This window comes from Tachyglossus aculeatus, chromosome 20 (assembly GCF_015852505.1).
Source record: "Tachyglossus aculeatus isolate mTacAcu1 chromosome 20, mTacAcu1.pri, whole genome shotgun sequence".
Classification (NCBI taxonomy): domain Eukaryota; kingdom Metazoa; phylum Chordata; class Mammalia; order Monotremata; family Tachyglossidae; genus Tachyglossus; species Tachyglossus aculeatus.
The window spans coordinates 11,013,782-11,028,316 of NC_052085.1; the positions used below are offsets into that span (position 1 = coordinate 11,013,782).

The 14,535-nt window shown below is 45.0% G+C and overlaps 1 protein-coding gene across 4 annotated transcripts in view; it reads left to right on the forward strand.

Moving 5' to 3' along the window:
- Positions 1–326: 326 nt before the first annotated feature.
- ERICH6B (glutamate rich 6B) overlaps positions 327–14,535 on the forward strand; it is a 49,438-nt gene continuing 35,229 nt past the window's right edge. For 3 of the 4 annotated variants that reach the window (XM_038761503.1, XM_038761504.1, XM_038761505.1), the window contains exons 1-4: positions 327–364; positions 7,728–8,210; positions 10,113–10,164; positions 13,019–13,146. In XM_038761503.1, the coding sequence (XP_038617431.1) occupies positions 7,787–8,210; positions 10,113–10,164; positions 13,019–13,146 (604 nt within the window). In that variant the 5' untranslated portion in view covers positions 327–364; positions 7,728–7,786. Of the gene's footprint in view, positions 365–569; positions 606–7,727; positions 8,211–10,112; positions 10,165–13,018; positions 13,147–14,535 lie in introns of those variants that run through there. The other variant, XM_038761502.1, reaches the window with a different exon arrangement.

Below are 14,535 nucleotides of genomic sequence, written 5' to 3' on the forward strand. Positions count from 1 at the left end.
TTCATTCAGTCGCGTGTATTGAGCGCTGCCTGTGTGCAGGACACTGTACTGAGCGCTGCCTGTGTGCAGGGCACTGTACTGAGCGCTTCGGAAGTACAAGTCGACAACAGAGAGAGAAGAAGACAGTCCCCTACCCAACACCAGGCTCCCAGTCTAGAGTATCGCAGTCAGTCTGGCCTCTTTGGTTTAATTTTTTAATTTTATTTTATGATATTTGCTGATGGCATTTATTGAGCACGCCCTGTGTGCAGGACACTGTCCTAAGCGCCCAGGAGAGCACACTAAGAAGGAGCACGGGCCCGGGAGGCGGCAGGTCATGGGTTCTAATTCCCGCTCTTGGCACTTGTTTGCTGTGTGACCTTGGGTAAGTCTCTTCCCCTCTCTGGTCCTCAGTCCCCTCAGTCATTCGGTCGTATTTATGGAGCGCTTAGTGGGTGCGGAGCACTGTACTAAGCGCTTGGGAAGTACAAGGTGGCAACATATAGAGACAGACGGTCCCTACCCTCATCTGTCAAATGGGGAGTGAGGCCCAAGTGGGATCAGGACGGTGTCTAACCCAACTTGCTTGGGTCCACCCCAGCGCTTAATACAGTGCCAGGAACATAGTAAGTGCTTAATAAATACCATAATTGTTATTATTATTACAGTACAACAAAATTAGTGGGTGTGTTTCCTTAAGTTTCTACTGTGCGGCAGGCACAGTACTAAGCACTGGGGTATTCCATTCAATTGTATTTATTGAACGTTTACTTTCATTCATTCATTCATTCAATCGTATTTATCCATTTATTTATTTATTTATTTATTTATTATTTATTATTTTATTTTATTCATTTTATTATTTATTTATATTTATGGCAACATATAGAGACAGACGGTCTCTACCCTCATCTGTCAAATGGGGAGTGAGGCCCTCATGGGATCGGGACTGTGTCTACCCCAACTTGCTTGGGTCCACCCCAGCGCTTAATACAGTGCCAGGAACATAGTAAGTGCTTAATAAATACCATAATTGTTATTATTATGACAGTATAACAAAATTAGTGGATGTGTTTCCTTAAGTTCCTCTGTGTGGCAGGCACAGTACTAAGCACTGGGGTATTCCATTCAATTGTATTTGTTGAACGCCATTCAGTTGTATTTATTGAACGTTTACTCTCATTCATTCATTCAATCGTATTTATTGAGCGCTTACTGTGTGTAGAGCGCTGTACTAAGCGCTTGGGAAGAACAAGTTGGCAACATATAGAGACAGACGGTCCCTACCCTCATCTGTCAAATATGGAGTGAGGCCCTTGTGGGATCGGGACTGTGTCTACCCCAACTTGCTTGGGTCCACCCCAGCGCTTAATACAGTGCCAGGAACATAGTAAGTGCTTAATAAATACCATAATTGTTATTATTATTACAGTACAACAAAATTAGTGGGTGTGTTTCCTTAAGTTTCTACTGTGCGGCAGGCACAGTACTAAGCACTGGGGTATTCCATTCAATTGTATTTGTTGAACGCCATTCAATGGTATTTATTGAACGTTTACTCTCATTCATTCATTCAATCGTATTTATTGAGCGCTTACTGGGTGCAGAGCACTGTACTAAGCGCTTGGGAAGAACAAGGTGGCAACATATAGAGACAGACGGTCCCTACCCTCATCTGTCAAATGGGGAGTGAGGCCCTCGTGGGATCGGGACTGTGTCTACCCCAACTTGCTTGGGTCCACCCCAGCGCTTAATACAGTGCCAGGAACATAGTAAGTGCTTAATAAATACCATAATTGTTATTATTATGACAGTATAACAAAATTAGTGGATGTGTTTCCTTAAGTTCCTCTGTGTGGCAGGCACAGTACTAAGCACTGGGGTATTCCATTCAATTGTATTTGTTGAACGCCATTCAGTTGTATTTATTGAACGTTTACTCTCATTCATTCATTCAATCGTATTGAGCGCTTACTGTGTGTAGAGCGCTGTACTAAGCGCTTGGGAAGAACAAGTTGGCAACATATAGAGACAGACGGTCCCTACCCTCATCTGTCAAATGGGGAGTGAGGCCCTTGTGGGATCGGGACTGTGTCTACCCCAACTTGCTTGGGTCCACCCCAGCGCTTAATACACTTCCAGGAACATAGTAAGTGCTTAATAAATGCCATAATTGTTATTGTTATTACAGTACAACAAAATTAGTGGGTGTGTTTCCTTAAGTTCGTACTATGCGGCAGGCACAGTACTAAGCACTGGGGTATTCCATTCAATTGTATTTGTTGAACGCCATTCAATGGTATTTATTGAACGTTTACTCTCATTCATTCATTCAATCGTATTTATTGAGCGCTTACTGTGTGTAGAGCACTGTACTAAGCGCTTGGGAAGTACAAGTTGGCAACATACAGAGACATTCCCTACCCTCATCTGTCAAATGGGGAGTGAGGCCCTCGTGGGATTGGGACTGTGTCTAACCCAACTTGCTTGGGTCCACCCCAGCGCTTAATACAGTGCCAGGAACATAGTAAGTACTTAATACATACCATAATTGTTATTATTATTACTGTACAACAAAATTAGTGGGTGTGTTTCCTCAAGTTCCTACTGTGTGGCAAGCACAGTACTAAGCACTGGGGTATTCCATTCAATTGTATTTATTGAACGTTTACTCTCATTCATTCATTCAATCGTATTTATTTATTTATTTTAATTATTTATTTTATTTTATTCGTTTTATTATTTATTTATATTTATGGCAACATATAGAGACGGTCCCTACCCTCATCTGTCAAATGGGGAGTGAGGCCCTCGTGGGATCGGGACTGTGTCTACCCCAACTTGCTTGGGTCCACCCCAGCGCTTAATACAGTGCCAGGAACATAGTAAGTGCTTAATAAATACCATAATTGTTATTATTATTACAGTACAACAAAATTAGTGGGTGTGTTTCCTTAAGTTCCTACTATGTGGCAGGCACAGTACTAAGCGCTGGGGTATTCCATTCAATTGTATTTATTGAACGCTTACTTTCATTGATTCATTCAATCGTATTTATTGAGTGCTTACTGTGTGCAGAGCACTGTACTAAGCGCTTGGGAAGTACAAGTTGGCAACATATAGAGACGGTCCCTACCCAACAACGATTCTCTGTGCCTCAGTTACCTCATCTGTAACATGGGGATGGAGACTGTGAGCCCCACATGGGGCAACCTGAATAGCTTGTATCTCCCCCAGCGCTTAGAACAGTGCTTGGCACAAAGTAAGCACTTAACAAATATCAATATTATTATTATTATTACTAAGCGCTTGGGAGAGTACAAAATAAACTGACACAAGCTTCATCAGCCTGGACATAGTCCTCATCCCCATTTTACAGATGAGGCAACGGAGGCCCAGAGAAGTGAAGTGGCTTGCCCAAGGGTCACCCAGACTAGTGGTGGAGCCAAAATTAGAACCCAGGTCCTTCTGACGCCCAGGCCTGGGCTCTACCCACTATTCACTTGTATTTACTGAGCGCTTAGTGTGTGCAGAGCACTGTACTAAGTGTTTCGGAGGTTGCAATAGAACAATAAACAGACATATTCCCTGCCCACAGCAGGCTTGCTTTGCTGCTTCTCACTGCACAGCAGGAATATGCCCAGGTGTCTGGGTCTGGCCCTTGGGAGATTGGAGATCAATCAATCAATCGTATTTATTGAGCGCTTACTGTGTGCAGAGCACTGTACTAAGCGCTTGGGAAGTCCAAGTTGGCAACATATAGAGACAGTCCCTACCCAACAGTGGGCTCACAGTCTAGAAGGGGGAGACAGAGAACAAAACCAAACATATTAGAAGCAGCGTGGCTCAGTGGAAAGAGCCCGGGCTTTGGAGTCAGAGGTCATGGGTTCGAATCCTGGCTCCCCCAATTGTCAGCTGGGTGACTTTGGGCAAGTCACTTCACTTCTCTGTGCCTCAGCTCCCTCATCTGCAAAATGGGGATGAAGACTGTGAGCCCCCTGTGGAACAACCTGATCACCTTGTGACCTCCCCAGCGCTTAGAACAGTGCTTTGCACATAGCGCTTAGAGAAGCAGCGTGGCTCAGTGGAAAGAGCCCAGGCTTTGGAGTCAGAGGTCATGGGTTTGAATCCCGGCTCTGCCACATGTCTGCTGTGTGACCTTGGGTAAGTCACTTAACTTCTCTGAGCCTCAGTTACCTCATCTGTAAAATGGGGATGAAGACTGTGAGCCCCACGTGGGGCAACCTGATCACCTTGTACCCTCCCAGCGCTTAGAACAGTGCTTTGCACATAGTAAGCGCTTAACAAATGCCCACATTATTATTATTATTATTAATAAATGTCATTATCATATTAACAAAATAAAATAAATAGAATAGATCTGAGGCGGGTCCAGGTTGGGCAGAATAATGGACATTGTTGCAGGCTGGAAGCTGCCACTTTGAGTCAAAATCTTAGGGGCAGTCCTTTCCTCAGATGGCCTTGCATTTAGAAATAACTGATTTAGAAATGGAAATGGACTCCAAGACAGACAGCAAGGCCCAGCGAACCGAAGAGGAGCCCGGGAGAGCGTCAAGGTTAAATCTCTGCTTTGCCACGCATTTGCTTATGTAACCTAAGAAGGCGAGTCCATTAACCTCCCCGCTCTTAACTGTGAAATGAGTGATTTCTGGAAAGAGGAAGGATTAACGAGTGATTATTTTTGGCACCACATGAGGCCGAACAGCAACCTTAGATTGTCCTCTATTTTCCTTCTTTTTCCTTCTCAGCGTGTCTTCTTTAGCCAACTCTAATAATAATAATAATAGCATTTATTAAGCGCTTACTATGTGCAAAGCACTGTTCTACCTGCTGGGGAGGTTACAAGGTGATCAGGTTGTCCCACCGGGGGCTCACAGTCTTCATCCCCATTTTCCAGATGAGGGAACTGAGGCCCAGAGAAGTGAAGTGACTTGCCCAAAGTCACACAGCTGACAATTGGCAGAGCCGGGATTTGAACCCACGACCTCTGACTCCAAAGCCCGGGCTCTTTCCACTGAGCCACACTGCTTCTCTAGATGGAATAATGGACTCTAGAAACTTGAAGAGAACTGTAGGGTTTGGTTTACTGGGAATTGCGAGATCTTGGCTGGAAGGGGTGGCCGTAGCGTGAACCTTGATAGGGACGAGGGTATTAAGATGGACTGGTCCTGGTCAAGGGCTGCTGTTTCCGCTGATAATCTCTGCAGTTCTGGATTGGACACCTTTAATCAATCAACCAATCAATCATATTTATTGAGCACTTACTGTGTGCAGAGCACTGGACTAAGCGCTTGGGAAGTACAAGTTGGCAACATAGAGAGACAGTCCCTACCCAACAGTGGGCTCACAGTCTAGAAGGGGGAGACAGAGAACAAAACCAAACATACTAACAAAACAAAATAAATAGAATAGATGTGTACAAGTAAAATAAATAGAGTAATAAATATTACAAACATATATACATATATACCGGTGCTGTGGGGAAGAGAAGGAGGTAAGATGGGGGGATGGAGAGGGGGACGAGGGACATCTTTAAGTTAGAGAAGTCACAGTTAAGGCAGTACTGGCAGAGAGCTCAAAATGTGGCTTTATTAATATGATAATATAATGTGACTTTAATAATGTGAGTTCTGTAATATGAAAAGTGTAGCCTAGTGGAAAGAGTATGGGCCTGGGCATCAGGTGACCTAGGTTCTAATTCCGGCTCTACCATTTGCCTGTTGAGTGACCTTGGGCAAGTTACTTCTCTGTGGCTCCGTTTTCTCATCTGTAAAATGGGAATTAACAACCTTTTCTCCCTCCTACTTAGGCTGTGGCTGGAATTATGTCCAACCTGATAAATTTTTTATTTACCACCGTGCTTAGGTAGGCGCAAACATACTATTATTATTATTATTATCATCACCGTTATCATCCTTATAATCGAATAAGTGAATAAAGCCCGGACCCAGGAGTCTGAAGGACCTGGGTTCTAATCCTGGGGTTTCCACTTGTCTGCTGTGTGACTTTGGGCAAGTCACTTCACTTCTCAGGGTCTCAGTTTCCTCATCCATAAAATGGGGATTAAGAATGTTGCCCCATGCGGGACATGAACTGTGTCCAATGTGATTAGCTTGTATCTATCCCAGAGCTTAGCACAATGCCTGGAACATAGTAAGCACTTAACAGATACCATTTAAAAAAGACTTCTTTAGCTCTGTTTCCTTTGAAAATCAGCATACATGTGATCTCATTTATCCTTACACCTTTCTTGAGTGGGAAAGCAATAGTACTGAACTCATTTGGGGATTTGTTAGAAGATAAGTTTAAATAATAAAGGACTTTATTATCTACTACATATCATTGAGTAAGGATTTGTAATGAACCTTTCTCCCTCAGTCAGTTCAGACAGGCCTTGAACTTAGGACATTTGATCCCTGAAAACTCCTCAACTCAGAACCAATTTGCAAACAGGAACAATGTAATAGGTGGGGGATTAGTTCCCGAGCTGAGGTTGGGTAATCCTATTTTTACCAAATTACCCTGAATTGTGAAAACAATTATAGGTGAGTAATATCCGTACCACCAATGTACTCGAATGGCAAATAGCAATCCCTTTGAAATAAAAATAACCTAAAGTGGTTATTACAGCATGCAAAAATATAGTGCTCTAAAAGATGCATTATCCCTATCTTCAAATGATCTAAAAAGCATAGCCCAATTTTAAAGACACTTTTTTTATAGCCCCCTTTTCTATACTTAAAAAATAGACTCAGAGTGAATCCTGTTGGGTGAAGTTTTCAGGGGGTTTTGAGGTCCGTTTTGAAGGGTTCTAATAATAATAATGGTGGTATTTAAATTCTACTATTGGCCTCCCTCCTCCTTCATATCTAATAATAATAATATAATTGTGGTTAAGCGCTTATCATGTGCCAAGCACTGTATTAAGCACTGGGACAAACTACCACTCTCCCCATCTTCAAAGCCTTAGTAAAATCCTCCTCCAAGAGACCTTCCCTGATTAAGCCTTCATTTCTACCCTCCCCTCATCTATGCACTTGGCTACATACCCCTTTAGCACTTTTTGATACTCACCACAGCCCTTATGTACATATCCTTATACTCTACTATTTCCCCTACCTGTAATTTATTTTAATGTCTCTCTCCCCTGTAGGCTATCAACTCCCTGTGAGAAGGGTTTTGTCTACAACTCTATTGTATTGTACTCTCCCAAACACTTAGTAGAGTGCTCCGCACTTAGTAAATGCCCAGTAAGGTCTACTGATTGATGAAAGAGCATGAGCTTGGGACTCAGAAAACCTGGGATCTAATCTTCACCTCCTGCCTGCTGTGTGATCCTGGACAAGTCACTTCTCTGTGCCTCAGTTTCCTCAACTGTGAAGCAGGAATGAAATACCTGTTCTTCCTTCCTGATAGCCCATGAGCCCCCACATGGGATAGAGACTGTATCCGATCTGCTTATAATGTGTCTAGCCCAGGTAAAGTAATTGGCACACTGTAAGCACTTTCAAATACTACTGTAGTGATTATTTTGATGATTACTAGTGGTGCATTTTGCGGGAAATCAAGCGTGGGCCCTATCTTTTGGTCTGTCCTTCAGAATCCTCCTGAAAATAAGTTATTCTGAACCTAATAGGAGCGAAATCTTTAAATAACTCAAAAATCAATATGTCACTTGTTTTTTTAATGACCAACGATATTTCTTCCTTTTTTTATTTGGGTCCCAGGATGATGCATTGACTTTGCCTGATGCTGAAGATTTTCATCAGCCTAATGGGCCGCCAACATGTCCAATGATTGCAAATTGTCACCATCTGGGGGAAACAGTTCCTCATCAGAAACGTCACTTTCTCCAACCGACTCCAAGCCATCAACATTGCCTCTCACTGTCGAAAATGTTAAGAAACTGGAGCAAGAATATTCGGTGACTGAACAGCTTCCTTCCACTAGCACGGTAGAAGAGTACATCGAGCGGGCTAACCTCTCGATTCTGCAAAACCAAAGCTCTGTCCCCGAAACGCTCTGGGAGGAAGAAACTCCAGCAGAATTAGACACCTTGAACCAGTCGGAAATCTCAGGAGAGGGTGAAGTTGTAAATGAGGATCTCTCTCTGACACCCGAACTGCTTGATGAGAAGAAGGATGCTGAAGGAGCTCAGGCTCACCCAGAAAAGTCTGAAAAAGAGCCGGGTCCAGAAACGTCTAAGAAAGGTACAAAAAAATGGCGATTGTCGTTGCATTTTGCAAATGGTGGCACAGTAACCAGAACACTTAGAGAAAATTGAGGCCTGGGAGAGGGGTAAGAAAGATAGTTCTTTTTGGAAATACCTGCTTAAGAGAAATCCTCACCCCTTCAAGTTGGCAATTTTTTTTTTAATGGTAATGTGCTGGGCACTGAACTAAGCTCCGGGGTAGAGATACAAGCTAATCATGTTGGACACAGTCCATTTCATTCATTCATTCAATCGTATTTATTGAGCACTTACTGCGTGCAGCACACTGTACTAAACACTTGGGAGAGTACAATACAACAGTCACATTCCCTACCCACATCGAGTTTACAGTCCCACATGGGGCTCACAGTCTTAATCCCCATTTTACTGATGAGGTAACTGATGCCCAGAGAAGTTGTGACTTGCCCAGGGTCACACAGCAGACAAGTGACGGAGCTGGGACTAGAATCCAGGTCCTCTGACTGCCAGGCCTGGACTCTTTCCACTAGGCCACAACAACTCCTTGGTCTTCCCCAAGCCGGATGGTGTTGTGGAGAAACGGTTGCTGGATTCCTACTCTGCCCCGGCCTCCATCTGCGGAGAGACCAGCGCGACGAGATGCCAGGGAGGAGGGTAGCGGGAACTCTGCCGTTGGTATGGAGGAGCGCTTTTCCTGCTCCTCCGACTGGCTCCGGCTATGGGGGGGAGCCATTCATGTAGGGAGAATAGCTTCTCCGCACATTGGGAGACCCCTCTAAGCCCATCCAGCCACCGTGGGCGTTGGCTTGGGGGCCTCTCCTTGAGGGAAAGCTGTCGGATGTTGGCATGGAGGTTTCTCCCTGAGGGAAAGCTGTTGGGTGTTGGCTTGGGAGTGTCTCCCTGAGGGAAAGTGGTTGGGTGCAGGCTGTGAGTTTTTCACTTTGGCGGCTTCAGCTGAAATCAGTTACAAGGGGCTGAGGAAGGGCTGGAGGAGCCCAGAGGGCATGCAAGTCCTTGCCAACCTTGGCTAGAGAAAGAAGCATGAAGCTACCGTTTGGTGAGTTGATAATAATTGTGGTATTTAAGTGCTTTCTGTGTATCAAAAATTGCATTGAGTGCTGATACATGGCAACCAGATTCTCTGTCCCACATGCGGCTCACAGTTTAAGTAGGAGGAGGAACTGGTATTTAATCCCCACTTTACACATGAGGGACTTGAGGCACAGAAAATCTAAGTGACTTACCCAGGGTCACACAACTGGCAAATAGCGGAGCTAGGATTAGAACCCAGTTCCTCGGACTCCAAGGCCTGTGCTGTTTCCACATGGCCACAATTGTTTTGCTACAATCTTGGGGTGTCCTAGCATGGAGTCCCAAAAGAACCCCCACCTCAGTTGTAAAGTGGAACCTTAACCCCCAGTATTACAACTGTCTGATATCAAAAGTGTCCAGAAACATCGTAGCCTGTGAGAGGCCTCATTACTTGAAAAGCAGCTTCTCAGCCCTCATTTTTTTTTTTTTTAATATCTTCTTTAAAAGGTAAAAAGAGAATCATTAAGAAGACTCAAGGTGAGTCTGGGTACCTTGGCATCATTTTGTCTGTGGTATGGAAATTCAAGAGCAAGAAGCTGCTGGAATTAGTATCGTCTCTATCTTGTTCTCAGAGCCAGTCTAGGGAAAAGGAAATTGGTATTTGTTGAGCACTTCCTGAGGGCAGAGCACTGTACTAAGGACTTGGGAGAGTACACCAGAGTAAGAAGGCACATTCCTTGCCCTCCGGGATATTACGCACCTAGTGGGGAGACGGACATTAAAATTACCTGTACAGGAAACAAGGAGTACGTACACTCTAAATGTTATAGGAGGATATAAACATTACTTATGTGTTTTTAAAGAGACATCTTTTGTTTATGCTTTATAGGAACTGTGCCAAAAACTCTGTCCTGGGCACCGCAGCTTTTCGAGAAATCAAGGTAATGCTATTTATCCAATTTAACGATGGGGCTGTGGGAATCTGACAGGTTAAGATAAGACTGCTGGCATTTCCGACTACTCCGCATAAGGCAAATAGCGACCTGGAAGATCCCTGCCTGCCGTGTGGCTTCGGGCAAGTCACCTGACCTCTTCATGCCTCAGTTACCCCCATCTGCAAAATGGGGAGAGTATTGCCTGCCTTTTTCTACCTCACAGGGATGTTGTGAGGACAGAAATAACAAGTAATAATAATAATGATGGTATTTGTTAAGCACTCACTATGTGCCAAGCGCTGTTCTAAACGCTGGGGTAGATACAAGGTAATCAGGGTGTCTCACGTGGGGCTCAGTCTTAATCCCCATTTTCCAGATGAGGTCACTGAGGCACAGAGATGCTGTGTGACTTGCCCAAGGTCACACAGCTGAAAAGTGGTAGAGCTGGGATTAGAACCCATATGAAAGCACATTGGAAAGAGAAATGCCATATACAGTCAAGGTTTTATTTTTAAGCACTTAGTACAGTGCTCTGCCCAAAGGAAGCGCCCATTAAGAACCACTGATTAAATACCACTGATTGATTTTGCTCAAGTGGCCATCTTGACGGTCACTCCGTTGACAGTCGCCGGGCCTTCGGGATGGCTGAGGATTTAGGGGTGAAAGAGACCGGAGTGAAGACAGGGAGGACTTAGCAAGTAGCTGAACCAGGTTGAGGGTATAATAATAATAATAGCATTTATTAAGCGCTTACTAGATGCAAAGCACTGTTCTAAGCGCTGGTGAGGTTACAAGGTGATCAGGTTGTCCCCCGTGGGGCTCACAGTCAATCCCCCTTTTACAGATGAGGTAACTGAGGCACAGAGAAGTTAAGTGACTTGCCCAAGGTCACACAGCTGGCAATTAGTGGAGGCGGGATCTGGGGAGCCTGGAACAGTTGAAAGCAGGCAGTATGTCCTAGTGGTTAGCGACCCTCGGTGACAGGGCTGGGAGGGGTGTGGCTTCACGGGATTAACAAAATATATTATAAATTAGGATCTACTCCAGAACCTCTGGAAAAGAAAGATAAAGTTCCTTTACATGCTGTATAGTGTAATGTCACTAAACTACCATTTAAGTTATTTGAAGAATGGCATGACACTTAAATGAGATGTAATATGATTCTGAATCTTTGCAAGAAGCTGCAGAAGTAGAAGCTTGTTCTGACAGGTGGTTTTTTGACTTTAGTGAAGCAGTTAGCTATCTTAAATTGAACAGCGCATGCCTTTTCTTCTTAAAACACTTTGTAGCTGGCAGACTCTTTCTGATGCTCTTTGCAGATTTTTTCTTAGTAGTATTAAGTGCCTACTACGTGCCAGGCACTGGACTGAGCACTGGGGTAGATACAAGCTAATAAGGTTGGACACAGTCCATGTCCCATGTGGGGCCCACGCGATTAATCCCCGTTTTATAGGTGAGGTAACTGAGGTCCAGAGAAGTTAAGCGAGTTGCCCAAGGACACACAGCAGACAAGTGGTGGAGCTGGGATTAGAACCCAGGTCCTCTGACTCCCAGGGCCATACTCTTTCCAGCAGGCCACGCTTCTCCTCAGTAATGCTTTGGATTGATGAAGTTCAAGAAGTCTTTGTGGGCTGTCTGTTCCTCTGAATGAGGTGCAGTTAACTCACTGACATCTGCATCACTCTGGAGCCCTTGCCTCCTAGTTCGACCACTTCTCTGGCTATCTGCTCGGGGGCTCTGCGACTCTCTTGAAAATCGGATAAACTTGAGCAAAGCCTCCCCCAGCATCCACTCACTGTAGATTGCTAATCCCAGCCCAGGTGAGGGCTCGGAAAATGCAAGGTTAGTGAGGATGGTTGTAACTGGGGTGGGGAAGGGGTGAAATAAGGGATAACCCTGGGGGAGATTCTCCTCCTCAAACCAATCATAATAATGGTATTTGTTAAGCACTTATTATGTTCTAAGCACTGGGGTTAGACACAAGATAATCAGGTCGACGCAGTCCCTGGTCCCACGAGGGGTCGTAGTCTAAGGGAGGAGGAAGAACGGGTTTTTCAGTTCCCATTTCACCGAGAAGTGAAATGATTTTTCCCCGGATCTCACAGCAGGCCCCAGAAGGAGCTGGGATGAGAAGGCAGGTCCCCTGATTCCCAGGCTGTATGCCTGGGAAAGGCCACACTGCTTCTCAAACTCTGCCTTCTTCCCAGTCCTCCCATTCGTAGCAGGACTTCCCAGGAAGAATTTCAGAGCCAGCCTGGCCCTGGAAGGGGAGACCCATTTAGTCACTAACTGGAACCTGTTTTCAGCGAATCACCCTGTAGATGCTCACGACGTCTCTGACTCGAATCTCTCATAAGTGTGGGTGAGGGTACCTGCTATGTGACCTTGGAAAGTTACTTCACTTCTGTGGGCCTCAGTTTCCCCATCCCCTTCACACTAGACTTTGAGCCCTGGGGCGAGCATCGACTGTCTGATCTGATTATATCTTGAGTCAGAGGCCCTGGGTTCTAATCCCAGCTCCTCCGCTCGTCTGCCGTGTGATCTTGGGCAAGTCACTTAACTTCCGGGTGCCTCAGTTCTGTCATCTGCCAAATGGGGATTCAAAACCTGTTCTCCCTCCTACTGAGTTCCATTTAGGACCTGATTACCTTGGATCTACCCCAGTGCTTAGTTCAGCGCTTGGCATAGAGTAAGCAGTTATCAAATACCACGGTTATTAATTATCGTCATCTACCTCAGTGATTGGTACACTACTTGGCTCATAGTAAGCGCATAATAATAATAATATTTGGTAGTAATAGCAGTTAGCTGAAGATGGCTGAGTCCTAAGCTCTAATAATCTCGTATGGCCCATTCACAGGGAATCCGAGACCGACACTTCCAGCTCCCAACAGCATTTTCTCCACCAATCCTTAGATGGCAGAAAATACCAAGTGGAGGAAATAGCGACCCAGACAGATTGGAGCTATCCATCTTTCAGCGAGCAGGGTAAGCCAACCTGCACTTTATTAGCCGTCCAAACGGCAGGCTCAAAAACCAGCCTGTAGTTTTGTGGTGAAAAATGGCTTCAGGTCATCAATAAGGACGGGAAACTACCTTAAGCGTGTTGAAATATTGTGACAGGCTGAACGCTTCTCATCACCGGTATCCTAACTAGTGTGGCTTTGTGGGAAACGGTCTCTTCAGGGAGCCAGAGGGTTCTCATAGCATGGTGTGTAGGCGGTTGGTGTCTCACCCGGCTCGACTCCCTTCCGAAAAGCTTTCTTTATCGTCAACTGGGCCTTAAATCCTTCTGTTGTTCTTGGTCCATCGTGTAACATGGGGTTCTCCACGGCTTGCAGAGGAGATTTTCAGTGTCACCCCACTCCCCTCTTCACCCCTGTCCCCCTAAACACTCAGCCTTCTCTTTGGGACACTATATCAAGAGTGGTCATGGGAGAGAAGGCACTGCAGTGCTATCTGAGAACCAGTGACCATGGTAGGCAGAATTGGTCAAAGCCCCAAACCAGGAGCTAGTTGTTGTTACCCGGGGCCATCCTGCTAGGCCATGTTCACCCAGGTGGGCTGCTGTGCCTCAGTTTTCCCATCAGAAGAATGAGAATAGCAGTACTTCCCTCAGAGATTGGGTCTCACCCTGCCATTGAGAAAGGAACTGCTTTAGTGGAGGGCATGGTGGGAGGAAACCATGTTGGGGAGGAGGGTACTTAGTATGGGGCATGTGTTCTGAAAGATTTCACACACCTCCTAAAGGGAGCAGGAGAAATCAGGCCCAGTGTCTCTCAGAGGCTCTGTGATGGCTGGCTGAAAAAAGGGGATGGAAACTCTCAAAGCTTCTTTTCTAAGGCTAATTTGGAAAGTCTGACAGCCTCTATCCTTTTGACAAAGATTTAGAGTCTGAGGAGAGGCCTCCTCAGGTATGACCTCATTGCTTCTCCGAATATTTCCTAGCAACTAGGAAGCATTCGGGACCATGGAAACTGAACCTACCCCTGCTCTAGATCCAAAGGAACTTTTTAGTCAGCATAGATTGAAGTAGAGCCAGGAGTTCCCCACAGATGACCAAAACTTATTTGGTGGTACTACTCACTTATTTTACATCTTTGCACCCAGAATTCAGAAGTCTCCAACGTACCTTCCAAATGAGTACAAATTGACTCACATCTACTATACGTGGGGTGGTATTATTATCACTATTATTATTGTTCTTTTGCTCATCTGATTCCCTCTCAAAAAGAATAATTAAACTCTTGCTCTTCAAGTATTTTAAATCCAAACCACTCCCCCATCACCTCATCCCTTCTCTTCCTGAATAGTAATCATTGTCCCACCATTGTACTAAGGTGCTGGGGTAAATACAATGTAAGCAAATCAGGTGAA